Here is a 19,496-nt window from a genome sequence, read left to right as displayed (position 1 = left end):
ATCCCATGATACACGCTTAGGTTTAGCTACATCTATAGACAGTCCACGTTGGGCACTATAAAGAAGCGCCCAGTTATTGTTGTGACAGGTTGATAAAACAAGACCTTATAAATCAAACATTACCGCAGCGTATCTGAAGACCTTCGCTGACGTCGGGTTTTACATTTCGGCCATCATTCAACAACACGCTTAAACTTTAGTGTTAAAAATTACATAAAACGTTTAAATAAACGTACTTACATTTCCATGAACTGGTAATGTTACCGTATCAATTTCGCGCGTGAAATTTCTCGCATGGTGATAAGTAGAGTTAACGATCTGAATGTGTGCTTTCCTCTATATGGTTTCGTTTTTATCAAAGAAAAATTTGCATCATATAATAAAACTATCAGATCAAAGATAATTACCAGCTTTTTATACGACAGGGCAAACCTTGTAACACCTGCAGGTCAAAGTTTTTTTTTCTTTTGTTCTCTTTCAGGTTTTTCGGCGGCGAACAATACCTTGCAAAGTGGTGGTATAAATTCAGACATCTATGAGTTTCTCCGGTTTACGTAATTAGGTCGAAGCCCAATGCTTCGTCAAGTTGAAGGCGCTGTTTGAGACCAACCAGAATAAAAGAAATCAGACACGTCGAAATTCTAGTTATGCAATGATTTATCAGTTGTGTCATTAAGGTGTTTATAATATAGACGAAAACAATGGGTGAAACTTGAAAACACCCGTTCCTAAGCTGTGGTAAGTATATCTAAGTGGTCGGGACGAAGCATAAACGGTATTTTTTTATTTATTCATTTAGTACATACTACAGACCACACTTGTGGTTCCGGCAGGACGTGCACTTAAATATCACACAACTATAAAAGCAGTAAAAGGGGCAAAGAGTAAACAGCACACATTGCATTGAAACCCCCAATACCCACCCACAAACAAAAAAGAACACAGGTTTCTACAGAACCTAATGTGTATAGCTCAGCAAGAGAGTTCCACGTAAACACAATATGAGGTAAAAAATAAAAAAAAAACTTGTAGGTGTCAGTTTTGCAAGGTGCGGTGTTAGCGATTTGTAATGCTGATCAAGCTAACTGGTTACCCGCCGTTGGAGACGTGCTTATGTAGCTGAGTGGCAGCGCACCGTGGGGCCTGTGTTCAATTTTCGTACAAACTGCAATGTAGTCAATTCTCTTATCAAAATAATGTATTTACTCTATCGAAATAACCCTCTTACGCACTTTGGCATAAATATCGACGTTCTCGTAGGTGATTTTCACTACAACGCGGCGGCCTTTCTATGTAGCAACCAACAACGCCGCTTTTCGCAGTAGGGAACATAGGCCTTTCCCGTGCATATTGAGTAATGCTAATCGTATCGCTAAGAATGATGTTATAACTGCCTTTATTCGCATGTCCAAACCGCGTTTTATTTAATCATCAGTACTTTCTCTGTACATGCACACACTAAGCACTGGAACACGGGAGGTCAAGGAACGAAAATGTAGCTAATGGTAGCGCACTTACTCACCTAGTTTGAATCGATACAAGCTAAAACATCGAGACGACAATAGGCAAGTTTCTTATAGTTGAAATGCTAAGCTCATATATATCACTAAGCACTAATGCAATCCTCATGAGCTTTGCATTTAGAAAAAAAAATCGGGCCTAGGAATTGACTTAAAAAAATTAACATTACGACGTCAGTAGCGACATAATTGGTGATATGTGGAAACAGAGTAATCAATGCAGAAACAACGTGCTAGCATCGAACAGGTGTGGTCGAAAGGGTCTAGAGAATCCAATACAATCGTGATTCCTCTCTGCTTGTGGTATCGTTGGTCAGTTGTAAAGAACACTTGCTTGTAACTGTGACATCATGGGGGCACTGCGAGAAATTGACTCTGAGTTGCCACTTTTTACCGGTTTACATCATTAGCTTGGCAGCTTGAAGTTTGCATCGAAATTGGCCCCATTGTTATTCTGAAAAAGAAGGTTTTTAAGAATCGAATTTGTCTGATGTTGCCTCTGATAATATAATTTTCGTGATCGAACAGGTGAATTATTTGGACCTTGGAACAAGTCTAGGATAAATCTATGTAGTAGTTTCACGGACTTTCTTACACTACAAAGTAACATTTGTAGCATTTATTGAAGAAGCACGTTAGAGCTAGACACACCCATTCATTCGCAAATAATGCACTTGCATGAAAACCGCGAGTTTCTGCATTACTGAAAGCTAGGGGTTGATTGCTTGAATGTGTTTAAACAACCTTCGGGGCAGCGGATTTCCTTAGCTGATAATTACTGAACATTACACGCAAGCTACTCTACCAAAGCCTTTCGACAACGTATTTCAAGTTGTCAGAGATTCACAATAAGCATGCAAACGCATTTTAAGAGGCATCTTCTAGCTTGATCCAAATGCCATGCTGAGGGTAGGCGAAAACAAAGCTTGATCCGATCTCCAACTTTTCCTCCTGTAAAGAGAAAAAAATTAAGATTAACTCATGAGTAACACGGCCCGTGAGCTCTGTATTTTTGAAAACCTGCTATAGTCAAGCAATGCGGGAAAAGCCCTCTTAAGCTATCGCAATAAGGCTGCGCACAAGAATGCACAACACGGATTTGAGGGACGTTTCACGCTTCTTAACCTACATTTCGAATTCCTGAGCGGAATGCCTCTTCTTTCATTTAATAAAAAATGCGTATGGTATAACCCTCACTAAAACGTTCATTGTAGGGCACTTCTAAATAGCTGATTTTAACCTTAATCGATACCTTATTCTGAAATGCACCAGATTGTTTATACTGCCTTACAGCGATTAAAAAGGCAACCAACTTCTAAGTAATGTCTCGGTTTTGCTTAGGAGCAAAAGTGAGGTGCTTAGTTGGCTGCCAGTTAAGTACGCCGAAATAGGTATTGTTTCCGCGACGGACAAACGGAAGGACAGCACCACAGTTCCTCTGGTGCAGTGACGAAGGGAGCGAGTGAACTTGTGGAGAAATGCGCACGGGCTGAGCTAGAAGCATAAAGTACGTCAAGTTGGTTGGGTCTAGATTTTATTATTGTTAATTTATTGATTTAATTCTGAACGCGCTAGTGATAAATAATTCTAGGACCCAGTTTTTACCCCCGCTGCTAATACAGTCGGAAGAATTCTAACTCTTTATAGCTTCAGGGACCAGGACCCTCTACATATCGCTTGTATACACCACCCTTACATCCAAGGAAATGCGAGATTATTAAAGATAACTGTAAAGATGTGAATTCCGATCTCGAAAAGTTTTTCGACCAAACATTTATGCCCTCAGTCTCTGTACTATTCGTATAACTGGGGTCTCATGAAAGACGCAATATGTATAGTTCACAATTATGTACCATTGATTCGCACACCCACGAGCAGGACTGAAAAATAGCTCATTAGGCCCGTTCGGAGGCAAGAAAAAAAAAAACAAGAGCTTATTCCAGGAAGCCACTCATAACCCGACTTCTTAAGTTGACCACAAAGCCTTTTTATAACTTACTGCTCTGCGTTTCCTTTGCCAGAGATAAGTATCACAAAAATGATCCATCCTCACTCCGTTAACGCAGAAAATGCACTAGTCTGGTACTTTTTTAGCTGGGTGGTTTGAGGACCAGCGAAATTTCTGCACCCTTCAAGCGGTGCATGCATTTCTCCAGGTTTAGTGTTGATGAAAAGGCGGTGGTGAATAAAACGGGCACACATAGATTAATAACAAACGATAATCTATATGATTCCCGCCTGCTCCTCCGATTGCACTTTTCTGAGGCTCTGCCAGGTTGACCTTCAACATTGTAATGTCGAAAATAAAATTGGTTCGATTTGATTTGACATAAGCACTCCTGATGATAAAGTGAATGCGAAGGAATCAGTGTCCAAGTGCCGAACAGGCTCTTCATTATCTTGACTTACTTGTAAATTGCAGAAATGTGTATTCGGATTGTCATCACGGTACTTTTGTGCTTGCGCCTCTTTTTCTTCGCTCTGTTTCAAAGACTCGGCACACAGCCGACACCGTATCGCGAACCAGTGGGGACATTTCACCGTACAAACTTTGCTCTTCCCCTAACTGCTACTTCTGTTTGAGCATGCTCAGATCCCTCTAGCAGACCTTACTGGATGTCTGAAACCCAAATTTCTCAGTGGAAGGCCACAATGCATTCGTGAAGTCCCCTTTTTAATCAGCTGACATCAGCGAGCTGTGGCGGCGTTGGAGGATGAGTGCTCATCTCCCAATTCGAAAGCCTATGGTTCGATTTTCGTTCAGGCCAAAATTTACGCAATTTTTTTCAGCTTGATTAGTTTACATTCTGTGCAGAAAGTTCCCCAAGAAATTTGGTGCAATGCGGGCATTTTCTGAGAAATTCTTAAGAGAGCCGTCGGCCATTTTGTAGGCCATTTATCGGACATTTGGATAACATATCTTGGGCGCAACAATGATAGATTTTTGACATATCAAGATAACGAATGCGTCCCCATAAAAACTAATTTATACCATAAATAACAATCTAAGATGGACAACTATATACCTGTCGAAATTTTCTATTCAAAACCTCTGATTGGTATTACTTCGAGCATTTAGCCGCATTCGTATAAGCAGTACATTTATAAAAACACGTGTCATAATTGCTCAGAAATGTTCGCTTCAATCTCGCAACATAACGATTGCATAATTCGTCATACGATATTCTAATCACACAGGAAAAATATTTCAGTGGGAGTAACTAAACCACCCGAGCACACTTTTACGCTTAGTTCCAATCACTCACGTTGAGATGGCGGTCGTCCAGCACGAATTTGTACTTCGCGAGGGTTTTCGCCATTGTAAGTCTCATTTCAAGCTGAGCAAAACGCATTCCTATGCAGTTTCGTGGTCCTTGTCCAAAGGGCTGATAAACCATGGGGTCTATTTGTCCTTTCCTTGAGTCACTGAATCTGCAAAAATTTTAAATTTCCCGGAAAAGTTTGAAGTTGCACCAAGGTACCCCCCCCCCCCCCGCATAGAGCCTGTTTCTTCTTTTTAGATTTTTTTCTAGCAACTCCGAAGAAACAATGCTGTCAAAAAACAATGCTGTCAAAACAGCATTGCTCTAAAAGACAATTTGAAACACCCAGGGAAATTTACGTCCAGCGATGACTGTGTGTAAATTGGAGGCATAGTTATTAGGAAAGCGTTAGAGTTGAACTTGTATGGACCCTACCGGAACAATGACAGTAGACAAGCGTGTTCTTCCTCAGCGCAGTACAGTTTATGTCGTCAAGGCACGTTAAAATCAGGACTGGAACTTTGTCGCAGGCACTATTAATTGAGATTGAAAACTCTCAGAGACAACATCCTTCTCTTTACCTCTAGTGACTGCCTGTTTAGAGTCCGGAGGAACTTAGCTGGTTCTCAGCTATGTTAATATTATTTAATATTTAGGTTGTTTCTTACTTCCGTAATAATTTTTTTCAACTACAAATTTCTAATAAAAGACGTAACAGTTCTCCTACTGTTTGTTACTGCTCGACAAATTACGTATGTGGTTTATGTATTTAACAAAGGTCAAGAAAGCATTCAAGGAGAGGAGCTAAATTCCCGAGGAAGTTCTGCATTTTAAAACAAGCATGTCCTTTATTACGGCACCATTTTTGTTAATCTACATCTTTATAAGAACGAAAGTACAATTGGAGAGGCGATAATTCAATAAGCGAATTAAGAGGCGCACACGTACACCTATGACTTCTAAATGTGATACGTTTCTCTGTCAATCCTATTTTTCTTGCCATGAATAAAACAGAACAATATCAAACTTGTTCCATGGAACACCATCGTATCACTTCAACGTAAGGGTTTTTTTTAAATGAAGTTTGAGTTACTTACCCTCTCATGCTTGAGCACACTTAAGGTTAGCATCGACCTTTGAGACTGCTACTTCCAAAGTATGAATACATATGAAACTTTTACAAACGACGAATTCGATGCAAAGAAACGTCCTTATGACCCGACAGATTCGCACGTAATGACATAATGGCAAGTGCGAACAAGCATGCGATAGAAGGAATAGATCTTTCTGAAAGAAACGCCGTGAGGCTCACGTTTTCAGCCAGAGAGTTTTCGCTAGTTCTCGCTCTTAAAAGGATGTATAGGCACACTTTTAACCGATTACTCGGAGTATGCTTGCGGGTAAAAGCCTATTTTCCCCTAAAATGTTTTACGTGGGTATTCGTTATCTGTTTCGTATTGCAGAAATTATACAATATCAAAAGTCGGGTTGGCCTTAATATTTACTGTTTCTTCTCTGCTGAGGCTGGCACTATAGCCACAAAAGCTGTGAGCTATTCTCCGGGGAATGGAAGCAAGGGAGTTCAGAACGAGTCTCAGACTACAGCCACTCCTGATATTGCAAAATATTCGGGTGGAGTTTTTTTTTTATCCCGAGCCCAGTCATCTACTTCTAGTGTGCAGCGCCTGGAGCGGGGAAGTACAGCCCTCCGTGCCCACTCTTTATAATCTTCGGGTCTTGGCGTGGTACCATTGTAAAAATTGTAGCGGGAGGCCTTCGAATGCGCTTCGTCGGGCGATGGACTCTGACACCAGTGTGGCTGGAGGCAAGGACCGCGAAAATGGGTTTCAACTCGTACTCACTGATGCAACGCGCTGATGCGAAGACGACCAGCCACCTCAATGTCACTCGACAACCGCGGCGCCATGCGGCAGTGCGTATACTGTAGCCTTATAAGCGCGTTGTCGAGCATGAGACCCCTGTTTGAGTTTGATTTTGTTGTGCTCTTGATTTAGTTTTCCGACACGACTATCCACGCATGTCAAAACGCTGAAAGTGCCGGTACCATCCTCACGAGCCATCGCTTGGACTTGTTGGCCTAGCTGGAAGGGCTCGTACTGCTGGCCAGTACAATGTCTTTCTTCGTCTTGCACTATCCGTGAAGTTCCAACCAAGGTGGCAGCGCAAGGGTCAAGATGGGGCAGCAGCCCCTCACTTGGCATTATAAATTTCGCCAGCACCAACTACGAAAAAACTATGCCTTACGCGGCGTCACTACACTGCCATGCGGACAACAGCAGAAGCTTACACTGAAGAGACGTGTCTGCCTCAAGACGAGTCGCCGGATGACCACCCTACTCTGCCCATGCTTCGGGATGGCAGCGTGCTGTCGGCGTCGCCGGACATATGCGTAGTGCTGTACAAAGTCCCTGCTCCCTCAATTTTACTCGCAGAAATCTGCGGTGAGCACCCCAGACGATTAGATGTAAAGCCCCGTTAATCAATGGTAGATCCGCTTTGAAGCAAATGTGCATACCCTGCCCGGGGTACCATGAAGGTGAATACTTCAGTTAAACTTTGAAAACTGGTAACGGAGCTGCGACGTTTCCTCCAGGGTGACAAACATTAGCCGCACGGCTGCAAAAACAGATTTAATTGAAATCAGCGTTGTATAAGAAAGAAAATCGCGTTTGGGGCATCTTCTCAGCGCATTTTAAGACAACTGAAACTGTCCGCAACAACTAACTAGATGAACTAGATTACGTATCCTGTTGAAATGATTGCTGACGCAGAAACAAAGAGGTAGAGTTACAACAAACTTACGATACCATTCTTTTTTATGGTTATTAGGGATCGAAATCGGCTGCAAGAGATGAAAGTCGGTTACATTAACAAAGAAATGTTTTATTTAGGTCTGTACTGCGCTCACGCCACTTGGTAAAGTGGTGACAGTTACTGAGTAATTAATTAAGAACGATCCACTATAATGCGCCCAATTACAAACAAGCGGAGCGAAGGGTTTTTAGTTTTTATGTATATTTCACCGTAAATCTTTCTGCTTCCTGCTGTAAGTGTTTACGTAGGACTGCGATGTTTGTGGTCGCGTAATCTAAAGAAAGTTCGGGTGTGTTAGCAGCAGTTAAAAAGTGCTGCAGCAATATTTTGAACATTACCATTCCCAGTCTACCGCACATTATACCTTTCTCTTAGTGTATTTTAAGAATAGGTGCGCTGTCCAAACAGCGGGGTACCTGTCAGGATCGAACTTGTCTGGCTCATCCCAGTATGCTGGATCATGGCTCATGTGGTAGTTGGGGATGAGCACACTCACGCCGGCTGGTATGGTGACGCCATTGTGCATGTAATCTTGTGCACACTTTCTCGTCGTAAATCTGCATGTGCAAAACCATGCAAATAACATTGTGAATCGGGGCTGTGTGGGTTGAGTTAAAAGAAGCCATTGAATGAGAGGCACCCAGAAACTGCGAATAATCCTCCCTTAAACATGAAGGAGAGGCTGGCAATGCAAAACGGGTGGTTGGTTAGGCTACTGCGGTTGGTTAAAATTGGCGGTTGGCTAGAACAACTGTCCCCTGCAGAGAAAAAGAATCTGCAAATCTCACCCCCCTATACAAGCGGAGCCCTTACTTTGTCCTGGGTCTTTTATTAATATAACTACGCAGCCTTTGGCCAGGGCGTACCTTTCATCTAATATTTCAATATCTAGCTATCTTTTTGACTCCCATGACTTCGGTATACATGCTGTGCCCCGTGGATAGCGCCATTCGCAGGGCGCTATCTTCGGAGCTGGTCAAGGGGTGACGGGCATGGTCGCAAAGTTCAAGAAAAAGTTCTAGAGCAGACGAGCAGATGCCTTACCCGCCTTCCCGTTATTAGAAAGTTCCGACCACCCGTCCTAATTTTTTCTGTAAGCATAAACTGGATAAGCGGTTTTATTTATAGCGGTTTTATTTTCATTGATATTTAAGTTTTCGCATTTCTGTATAGGAAATATTTAAAACCGGAGGTGAATATTTATTTGCTCGCAGCTGTTTTGAAGGTTAATTGTGCAGCCATGTAGCGGTGGATATATCCACTTCTAGGACTTGACTGGACTTACCATGGAGGCAAGAAAAGGTTAGGAGAGGCCCTGACGTCACATTTGTGAAGCCAAGTCCCGCCATGACTTGAGGCCACGGAGCCCAGCACTCTATCCCATCATCCTTTGCTGTCTCCGGTTTGATTTGACTAACAAGGCGTCGGCCTGCCCTCCCGCTTCGAAGCGAAAACAGCTTCGTCGCTACTTCCTCGGTGCGATATCATGTTCCAAGCTGTTCATTTCGCCTTCAATTTGCCCATTCTAACCCTCACCAAAAGTTTCAAGCGAAAAACGGCCTTCGTTTTTGAGATAGAAGGACGATTTTTCAGCTCTTAAGCCTGGCAAAGTAGCGTTTGTCGTCGTCATAGCAGCAGGCTCGCGGGACGGCGAACGCAGCCGATGGGAGCATTGTTTGGGGTCGTACAGCACTGCGGTCTTTGCGCGCTACGTCTCAGCAGCGATAAATTTCACTTCACTTCATAACGAAGAAACACAAAGTGAGCAAGGAACGAACTGTGGCTCTAGCCAACGCTGAGCGAAGGGGATTTTCCCGACAGGTCGCCGGCGGCGGCAGCGGCTCGCTCCGCCGATCTCGACGCGACGTAAGCGCCGCTGCGGCCGGGGTACGAGTTAGGGCCGCCTCCGACGGCGGAGTTTTCAAACTGGCCTAATTAAAAAACGTTTGTCGTAGTGACTGCGCGGGTTTGCAAGCGTAGTGAGGCAGCGAAATACTAAGCGGCTTAAAAATTTGTCCGTTCTACCTGCCCAAATTTGGCCGCCGCAGTTGTAAACAAGTAAGCAACATTGTCCGTGGGCTCAAGAAAATTGAAGTACTTTCCGCCACACTTTTCGCAATGCATTGGGGTGCTAGGGGCCTCTCCTGAGTATTCTTTCTTCCATGGGAGTTACTTATTACATTTTACATGGGACAAAATCTGGTAGAGACACATACGGTTTTGTAAAAAACAGTTTTTTAAATCTGAGCAATGTTTTTTTCATTAAACAGTTATAGAAGATCGTAAAAACGGTTCCGGTAGGGTAACGTCTAGCGTCTGGACGCCCCCGCGCATGCGCAGAACCCTCCGTAAACCGGAGCAACTTGGCCAGACGGTACCGAGACGTACCGTGTCTGTCGTTTAAAAGCGGACGGCCACTTTTGAATAGTTTGGTAGACGTACGCTTGGCTGACGCCTAGTCGAGCGGATTGTAAATATGAGATCGTTTAAGAAAAATGAAGTTGTAACAAGGGAAATCCGCGCTATTCTGACAGCTCAAGCAGGAAGGGAAACCCGGTCCCGACCCAACTGCCGTGGCTTGTGTCGTCGAGCGACGCATGTACGATAGCTTCTTTTAGGTTAAATAAAGGCGATCCAGCTACATAAAAAGTATTAACAGCAACATGGGGCCCGTCTACAAATCGGCGAGTGAGGAACAGGCGGTATCATTTCGAGGGACTCTCAAATAAAACAAAAAACTAGAAGCAGCCAGCCGTATGTACTGAGAGCTTGACCTGCTGGCGCCATGTGTTGAGGTGGCGTAGAGGTAAAATGCCCGCTTCATGTTCACGCAGTCGCTACTTCGAATCTCTGTAGGGGCGTTGGATATTTTGTTTTTAATACTGCCTTTAGCGCTTTTGAGAACTGAAAACTAATATTTCAGCACAGGAAACGCCGCAGACTCACGAAGAATTGCCAAACGACGTACACCCCAAGTCGCTCCCAGTCACGCTCCCAGTGACGGTAGCATGCCCGGTAGTTACGGTCTAAAACACGAGCCTTCCCGGTCCGGTCCGGTAACGGGTGCCGCGTAACGTACCTGAATCATTTTTTCCGTTTTGCTAGCTATAACTCTCTATTGAGAAAAAATTACCTTGATGCGGAAAATATGAAGGCCTGAACACTCAGTGCAAGTTTAGTAAAAGGCCCGAGTAATGCTCTTTTAATGCTGTACAATCAGTACAACTAGAGAGGACTCGAAGCTGGTCACCGGATTCAAACCTACAATCGCGCACACTATCTTTCCTGATTCAAATGCTGTTCCTCTTTTTTTCCGCAGGACTGGAGCGGCTGGATTTCAGTGACAGAGGTCTAGGTACTGCAGTGGACCTAAATAGGCTGACCATGACCATGATGATGATGATCATTATGTTCCCTTCTTTAGGCGTTCTGCCAAAAATTTCGCCGCCAAATAGGTTTGTAATTTCTGGATCACAAGGGCGCCAAAAAGGAGGAATTGGAAGTAGTGTATGCATATCTACATGACCGATATAGCGTATCTAGATGACAGATATGCAGGTGATTACAAATCAGTCGCCATCAGCTTACCCAACCACACCTGGATAATACCGCATAGATTCCGAAATGACTTGGCTGAGGTACTTCATGGCAAAGACATTGTCGTAGGTAAACGTTCCCTGGAAGAGTTTTCGTCCTAGGGTAAATACCTTCATCAAGAAGTATTACCAAATGAACCAGCAGTAAAATGGGTTTGTTCATACGTCTCTCTTCAAAACTTCAAGGACCTCTTCTCTCAGCCTGTCTTGAACATCTTGATGCTTGGCCAGCAAATAAGCCATAAATGACAGGGCTGTGCCTGTGGTCTCAAACCTGCGTGTTTAAATCGGGTCACCATATTACACTTACTTCGGTTTTCTAAAAACGACGACGACTGATTGAACACAGTGATAAAGTTTATGAAATTTTCAATGCTGTAGAAAACTTCGGAAGCCCAGTTTTCCTCTCTAACTGCGTCTCACAAAATTCCAGCCAATTCGCCGATTGAAGGGCGGATGCTTTTTGAATGCTATAATTGGTCGCAGGAATTCAGTCGTACGAGGAAGTACTTATATTGGCTGAGGTTTACCACCAGGGCCTATGGTCAACACATGCGTAATTTGTAGCCGAATGGTGTATCGTCCAACGATTATATTTAGTACTTATAGGAAAGACACTAGGACTCTGGTGGGTGATTTACCTCTACAAATGCTGACTTATAGTCACTGCGTGCGTTTATACGTATATGCATATTTATTAAATGTATATGTTCGTCTATGTTATAACGTCTCCATGCTAAGCACGCGGCACAGTAGGGGGGCATCCGAGCGTGGCATGTTAAATCTTTCGCTACCGTGCCTATTCAAATCGATCAATTTGATCGATACTTTGGGAGCGCCTTTTCATAGCGTTCCAGGCGTTGCTCGAACAAGTAAAGCTGTTCGGAGTTAGATCAGAAAATGGCCTTTCAAAATCAGTTTTGTTTCCATTGTTGCAACGGAAACATTATTTTTGACACGCTTTTGAATCACCTGGGTGTGGAAAAGGGGCGTGGTCATCGCGCGTCACTGCTACCAACGAAGAATGCGTGCCACTCGCAATTACTCTGCACCAGCGTTTGTTTTTTGCTATCAGGGCGTAAATGGTGAACCAGCAAACGATTTTTAATCGTCAGGTTCGCGCAGTGACAGTAACAATCCCAGTAATCGGCTGAAAATGTCAAGCAGTGCCTGGTTGCAAAGGTACTTTATGATTTTAGGCAGTTATATTGCCTTTGCGCACGTTGTTCTAAGTTCTGTGGTAGTTCTACTTACCCCAGTACCATTTGCGAGCAGTTCACAATAGTTTCGGTTTCGTTTCTGCATCGCATAATTCATATTTCGCGCTATACGCAGTTACCCAACTTCAAGGCTACCTACCATGGCACCTGGAGCGTTCTCGACTGATCCTCGAACAAAGCACGCCGCTCCTGATTTCCCCCCACCCTAACCCGATTTCTGCGATAATAACTTCAGATGCAAGTCAAAAGATCACACCCAGTCTCCAGATATCTGTTCCGCCGAGGACAGCGCTTCAAACCGGCCTTACACTGCCAGCTGTTCGCCTTCCAGTTTCGTTTCCGTGCGAGGGTATATCCGGGTGTCTAATGTTGCTGCTTAGTTGAACTGTCTATTCGGACTGAGTCTATTCGGACTGAGATGGCGCTGCAATAGTGAAGGCTCTTTGTGCTGATCTTTTGATCTTTTTCATCGCGCAACTGCTACTCGGCCAAGGATCGCAGGGCACGATTCTAGCGCATTGTACCTCACTTTTGCAAGCAAGGCTACAATTGCGAGTAAGATGATAATAAAGCTCAGCTTTATGTTTTGAGAGATAACTGACCGTGAACGTCAACAAGCATCAACTACGGCGTTCCGTTTTTAACTTCAGGCATGTTTTTTTCTGCATCGCGTGCTTGTCCCAAATATTGTGTTCGCTGTATATGGAAGGCCAGTCATTGACAAGATGTTTTAAATGCGAATGCATTTCTTAGTCGGGGGTTGTCGTGCTCCGTCGGCGTGCACCTGCATTCCTCCAGCGCGAGCGCACGTGAGCGCGCGCCTCGTAGTTCTGCCTTCGTCGTCGTCGTCGTCGTTAATGCGAATGCATTTCTTAGTAGGGGGTTGTCGTGCTCCGTCGGCGTGCGCCCGCAGGTGTTATCTCTCCGCGCTCCTCCTCGCCCCTAGCAACAGCTGTGGCGCGCCTAGCAACCGGAGCAGGTGGTAGCTCGGGCGGGAGTAGCGGAGGGCAAGGGGAGAGGAGGAGCGCGCTCGGGTGTGTGAGGGCGCTCGGATCGCGGAGCTCGGGCGGAGTAGCGGAGAGTGAGTGGAGAGGAGGAGCGCGCTCGGGCGTGTGAGGGCGCTCGCATCGCGGAGCTCGGCGGGAGAGAAAACTCGCGCGCGGGGCGGGCGTGTTGCGCGGGTCTCTCTCTCCTCTCCGCGTACCCTCTCTCCGCTCGCTGCGCTCGGAAAATGTATATAAATGCAGTGGAGCGCACGCCTCTCTCTGTTACTGCTTGCCGCAGCGCACTCATCGGTGCACCCAATGCATTCGCATTTCCGCACGATCCCCTTCGGGGAGGTGGGGGGAGTTTTTTTAGGTTATGTGGGGGCAAATCGGTGCCTCTGATAATGTCAAACTGCCAGATTTCTTCCAGGGAAGCACCCGAAATTGCACATTTTGAATTGGAGGTTGGGCTTAACCGCATGACACGAGCACCATTCATGCTAACTTATTTATATCTGACAAACTGCTCCGCGCAAGTCGACATTTTTTTTATGGCGTGTTTTTCAAATGAACCCTACAAAATGTATTCTAATTTTTCTACTACCAGTGGTTTGATATACACAACTCCTTTTTTATCACTTTTTTTCGACAACTTGACAAAAATTTTGATTTTGATTTTTTTTCACAACTATGATATATAAAACAGTTAAAAAACTGGTGTTATTGGAAAGGCTGTTAAATAATCTGCATTTTGTGTTCCTGTAATTAGTGCCTAACCATTTTTTAGCAGGAAAAACAAATGTTCTCTTAGACCCCTAAAAATTGGTCAATTTTCCGGCGGTAGCGAAATAGTTTAATGGGTAAGTGGCGCTGCAGGTCGGGGTCGAGCAAGTACAGGCGAGAGTTTGAAAACTCCGGCTTGTTCCAAGGAGTAGGCGTGATTTTGCGGGCGATGGGGTGCAGGGACCTTGCAGCATCATGGCGCGATAATGTGATGCCGGCAAATTTTGCACTTACGTGGGCATAATGAGCCGCTTTGTCTGCACATTCATTCGCAGAAACCGCAGTACCGTTGAACTTTCCACTTACCCTGCGACGAAAAACGCTAGGCCATTTCCCGCAATTTCCGTGTTACTTAAGAAACGCCTTTTCTTAATGTTAGTGATCTTGTGTGGCTCATTTTCTGAAAGTGGAAGAACGACAATGAATAAAGTCAAGCATTCATGGTTACACGCATGGTACGTTGTGGCTGCCGAAGCTGCAAGCACCCGCACATCTGGGCCCCTCACCGTGACTTTCCATCACATCTTGTGTAACCAACCAAAATTATACATCGCGTTAAGGATTTATTTCTTGTACCTATACGTTGACACTTCCTTCAAATAACGGAATGCCACCGTGTACGTAACGGCGGCTAAGTGGCTGCCGCGCATAGGGACTTGGGTTCAAAGCAGGCCTCGGCATCCGTTTTTCTGATGGAGCTGAGAAACGAAAACACCTGTGCTTCGAGACCCGGGAGCACATGAAAGTCCCCAAGAGTCCAAAATGAATCCGTATCCCTTCACTGCGGCGCGCCATATTTCCCACTGTGGCTTAACATTACCCCGCCTGGAAACAGTTACTTGCCTAAAGGGGACCGCTAACGCCGTAAATGGGCCACATACGGCACACATACACAAAGCCATGGCACAGACAGCGGCAGTTCAAAGTCCAAAATCAAATAGGAACGTTTTCAGAAGTAGGCAAGCATGCCTACCTTCTGGTGTGGTGTCGCCATCGTAGTTGACCGTTAGCGAGTGTACGTTGACAGGGGCTCCTTCCTCAGCTTCAGCGTTAAGCATCAGCTGCAATAGGTCGGTTCTTCCGCCCTGAGCCACCAGAATAAGATAACAGCCTGTTAGAGAGGGACGTATTTCCTAGGCTGGAGATGAACAGGTGGAACTCCAGATTGTAATCCCCATATCGGCGACCACCCGTACGTGAACTCACCGCCAGATGGCCACTTCGAAATGGCGCGAGTTCGACGCTACCTTCGGTTCTTCACCGCGACGGACTGAAATGCATCGCTGCTCTTCAAATCTAGGGGCTTACCCCTCAGCCGATTCCAAGGAATATTCACCAAAAAATGGCAGCATTTCCACTCTGTGGATGCTGGCGAGGGTGCGGAGTACGGGGACTCGAAATGACATCCAAGTTGCGCCCCGAGTGACATCCGACTTGCGCCCCGACCGTCATTCGATTTGAGCCGTGAGTTGCACCTTGATTATTCCCCAAATGAAACTGCTACTCACTGCACAAATCGAATTTCGCTTGATTATCGCTTGATGGTGGCGTGCGCACGGATGGACGCGGACGGACATTCAGAGGTCCTAATGTACTCCGCACCGTTACAGGCGAGGGAGTAAGCCGTGTGACTCTCGGCTACTGACTCACGGTCGTAGCCCAATGGGTATACGATGACTGGCGCTAACTCTGTCTGGTGTTCCAGACACAAGCTCGAATCCTGCCGGTGCCTGTGTGTTTTTAGCGATTGTAAATGCTATGCGCCCAGACGAGGACGGACATTGTGCGGTCCTAAGGTACTCCGCACGCAAAAGTACGAACATGGCCTCGACCCTAAATGGCAGACCCTTGCTGACCAGAAAAGGGCATTGAAATCATCGCCCCCTGCACATGCACATTTTGTCACTTCACGTGTGAAGTCAACATGCGACGTTTTATTCTGTACTGCTCCGATTGGGATCAGCACCGACACGACGACAGCGTTTTTCAACATTCTGATATTGGAGCTGTACATAAGGACCTACTGGAACAGCGTCACCACATCAGCCCAGTTAGCGTCGCCAGGGGCCTGGCGCGGGTGATGCAGTGGGCGCCTGCCTCTGTCCCTATACCCCTTTTTCCCCACCAGCGACATCCGGTCCTCCTCCTGGTCTTCCTAAAAAAGGGAAAAGCTTGCTGTCTGCCTGCCTGTCTGTCAACCACCGAGCCAAAATCAGAAGGAAGGCTTGAACACGCGAACACGAAGTATGCAAGGCCGTTCCAAATTGCTAAAAGTACTGCAAAAGCACCATACATGTCCAAGTTATTCAGTGCAAAACAAACCTCAGGCACGTTTAGGATATATGTAAGTACACCACCGAGAGTAACAGTGTTCTTTTATTTAAAGAGTTACGTTGTATTGGTGTTAACGATAGCAAAAAAAGAAACAAGAGCGCGTAAAAATTGGTGTCGAAGAGAGAAAAGATAAAAGCAAATAATAAAACAAAAGATGTCGGCTAGAGGTGCTCCAGGAACAGCAGAAACAAACTGTCCCAACCAATGGTGCGCGTGCAGTGCGAAAGCAGAAAAAATGAATTAATTGAGAAAACCTCCACCGCATTCAGTATGGAGGAGCGAAAACGGAAGCGATGATGTTTAGGGGTGGCAGACAAGGATACAGAGAGAGAGATAATGCTTTCGCACTCAAGCCAAAGGCCAGAGACTGAAGTGCTCAACGAACTTTTTGATGTTAAGAAAAGAGCAGAACACCCGTGTGATGAGGTTACTGTGCACGTTAAAGATCCTCAGGTGGTCAAAGTGGATCCGGAGCCCTCCATTACGGCGCGCCTCCTTGGACAGGTCCCGCTTCGGCACTTAAATCCCCCAAGTTCGAACTTCTTCCAGTGTGCCGACTAATTATAGTATTTACACACTCTTCGGTTGAATGTTGCGGGCGCATTAAAATTATAAAAGGAACAGCGTGAAGACAAAGTGCGCAGCGCAATCACGCATGCGGAGGCTTATCGCGTGGCTCAAAAGAAGCTTACCTCACGGTTATTCCGGCGAAATTGGATTATCGGAGTGACGTCGTCTATAATGTTGTCCGTCGGCGTCTTGCTAAAAAATTGCGCAATGAAAGGAAACAGCAATTTCCATAGCGTATCTAGTTCTGGAAAGCACGCTGAAAAAGGACGAGCACTTGTAAGGATCTGCGCTGCTTGTAAAGTAATTGAAAGTTGTAATTGCGATCCCACTTTTTTGTACTTCCGCAGTTACACCACTCGTCTACTGCCACCCTTACTCATGTATCCTCCTTCCTTCTCTCACAGCCGCAATGGTGGAGGGAGGGCAGCAACGGAGGTCATGTAGTACCTCGCAAGAGTGTAGCTCTGGGGTCTAATTCCAGGCAAAATTATTTTAATGTGTGGCTGTGACACTTAATGGAAACCCTGCTGAAAAGACCAATAGTCACTTCTACAATATAACTGTAAATAAATATTGGAAAATCATTATATCGTATATCGTTGGAAATCCTCAAAGAAAACGTCATATGATCTTAACGGCATTTTTAACTGGGTTGACAGCGCATAAACACGACGACACAAGGAAGTGGAGACAGGACAAGCGCTGAACAAGTCGCTCAGTTGCAGTGTCCAGGATGCGCACACATTCTCGCCACCGAGCTGAGGCGCGGTGAGGCTCCATTCCTCTGTGCAGGCGCTGGAACAGGCACTCTTTGAAGAAGCGGCTTCTCTCCTGCCACTCCGCTCTGGCGGTTGCACAGACAGTGAAACCACGCTTCCGTGATGTAGGGAGGCCTCCAAACATCGACAGTACAGCCGGTGGTAGTACCTTGTTACGTATGCAGAAGCCGAGCTCACGAGACTGGCATCTAGCGCAGGCAGTGAGCGAGATGAGTGTGTCTGGGTCGGTTGAAGAACAGTTGAAAGAGCCCAAAGAAGTCGAAATGTAGTTCACGAGGATGGGTCGTCGCCTTGTGTCGTCGTGTTTATGCGCTGTCAACCCTTTATGATGCTACACCAACTAGCCCACCAAGCCATCCTCGTGAACGGCATTTTTAAACCGCGAGTGAAAATTTCTAACCGAAAGAGTAAGCTTTCGGCGCAAAAATATTTTTTTTTGCGAAGTACTCAGAGACTACGCCACACAGTCACTATTCTAAAGATTTGGGGGAAATAAAAAGTTTTTGGAATTATGCCATTCGTTTGTGTTCTCGGGAAGTCGTCTCCCATCCAAGGCACCTTTTTTTAGCGCAGGCGGTTTACGGAATAGTTTGACCCTGGAAACGTAAAAGATTGGCGAGAATTGGGATGTCAGTGAAAGGCGGGATTACATTTATGAACTCAACGTTCAGTTCAAAAGTGCGAATGTCTTCAAATGAAAGCGGAAAACAAAATAAACCCACGTATAATGTTTATTAATCTGCGGTATCACAAACCACGTCCTACAAAGAATAGCAATAATTCTATTGCAGCTTTGAAGAGCTCTGATTGTATATCGTGAGGGCAACCTATAAACACTTTTTTGCATGAATATTATCCAGTATCGTTGCAGTGTGCGTGCCGCTATTATATATTGCGATACATTAGATGTTGTCCTTTCCAAACAAGTGCTTTGCATCGCATTTGAAAAAAAAGCTTGTTTTATCGGTGTAGTTGGGCGACAAACAATGCTCTTGCGGCTGCTACCAAATAACATTAAATACATTGTACAGTTACAAAAAAAGAACTCCCGCATACACAAACGTTGCTCTGACAGCAGTGATGGGATTTTAAAGAAAATACGTATGCTTGAATCTCTCGTAAAGCTGAACAAATTGGCTGAGTAAACTTGTTTTGTTTTATATTATGTTTTTCCCCAGCCTTCAATAGAACTGGTGCCCCTAATCACAGCGGCCTAATAAGGGCTTGTAATTACTTTGATTGACTATAATTTGGCTTTATATTTTTGAGGATAACAAAATATTTTTTCAAAAACACTTGCAAGAAGGTTTAATCCCGAAGTACATATAAGCAAGAGCGTTCCAAATCCAAACCCACGAATTGAATTATTTAACAGGAAGGAAACGTCAGGCATATTTGAGGCAAAATGTAAATACCTGCTACCAGCTTTCTTTTAGTGGACTGATTTTTTACGATATTAGATGGACACAAAACAATGCCTTAAAAAAATGAAGGAAGCTCACACATAGCGCTAGAACTTGAAGGTAGCCAGGCTGTACGCAACCTTCACGACCATCACGAAGGTTTAAGTCGCCGATTGCCGAGATTTGCTTCTTCTTCGCTGCCACCGC

General features: G+C 45.0%; 1 protein-coding gene across 4 annotated transcripts in view; it reads right to left on the bottom strand.

Annotated features, from left to right (window-relative positions):
* Positions 1–769: 769 nt before the first annotated feature.
* Positions 770–19,496, bottom strand: part of LOC144137831 (cytochrome P450 3A8-like) — a 34,598-nt gene continuing 15,871 nt past the window's right edge. The window contains exons 7-14 of one of the 4 annotated variants that reach the window (XM_077669837.1): positions 17,230–17,363; positions 15,177–15,288; positions 14,510–14,603; positions 11,380–11,488; positions 11,207–11,295; positions 8,035–8,175; positions 4,787–4,952; positions 770–2,471 (exon numbers count right to left, since the gene is read on the bottom strand). In XM_077669837.1, coding sequence (XP_077525963.1) covers positions 2,388–2,471; positions 4,787–4,952; positions 8,035–8,175; positions 11,207–11,295; positions 11,380–11,488; positions 14,510–14,603; positions 15,177–15,288; positions 17,230–17,363 — 929 coding nt within the window. In that variant the 3' untranslated portion in view covers positions 770–2,387. The remainder of the gene's footprint in view (positions 2,472–4,786; positions 4,953–8,034; positions 8,176–11,206; positions 11,296–11,379; positions 11,489–14,509; positions 14,604–15,176; positions 15,289–17,229; positions 17,364–19,496) is intronic. The other 3 variants (XM_077669839.1, XM_077669838.1, XM_077669840.1) reach the window with 3 other exon arrangements.

The sequence above is a fragment of the Haemaphysalis longicornis genome, unplaced genomic scaffold, assembly GCF_048455015.1.
Source record: "Haemaphysalis longicornis isolate Haplotype H1 unplaced genomic scaffold, Haemaphysalis longicornis Haplotype H1 scaffold_5, whole genome shotgun sequence".
NCBI classification, from domain to species: domain Eukaryota; kingdom Metazoa; phylum Arthropoda; class Arachnida; order Ixodida; family Ixodidae; genus Haemaphysalis; species Haemaphysalis longicornis.
Note: the sequence above shows the minus strand (reverse complement) of the source record. Positions and strands in the feature narration are given on the sequence as shown.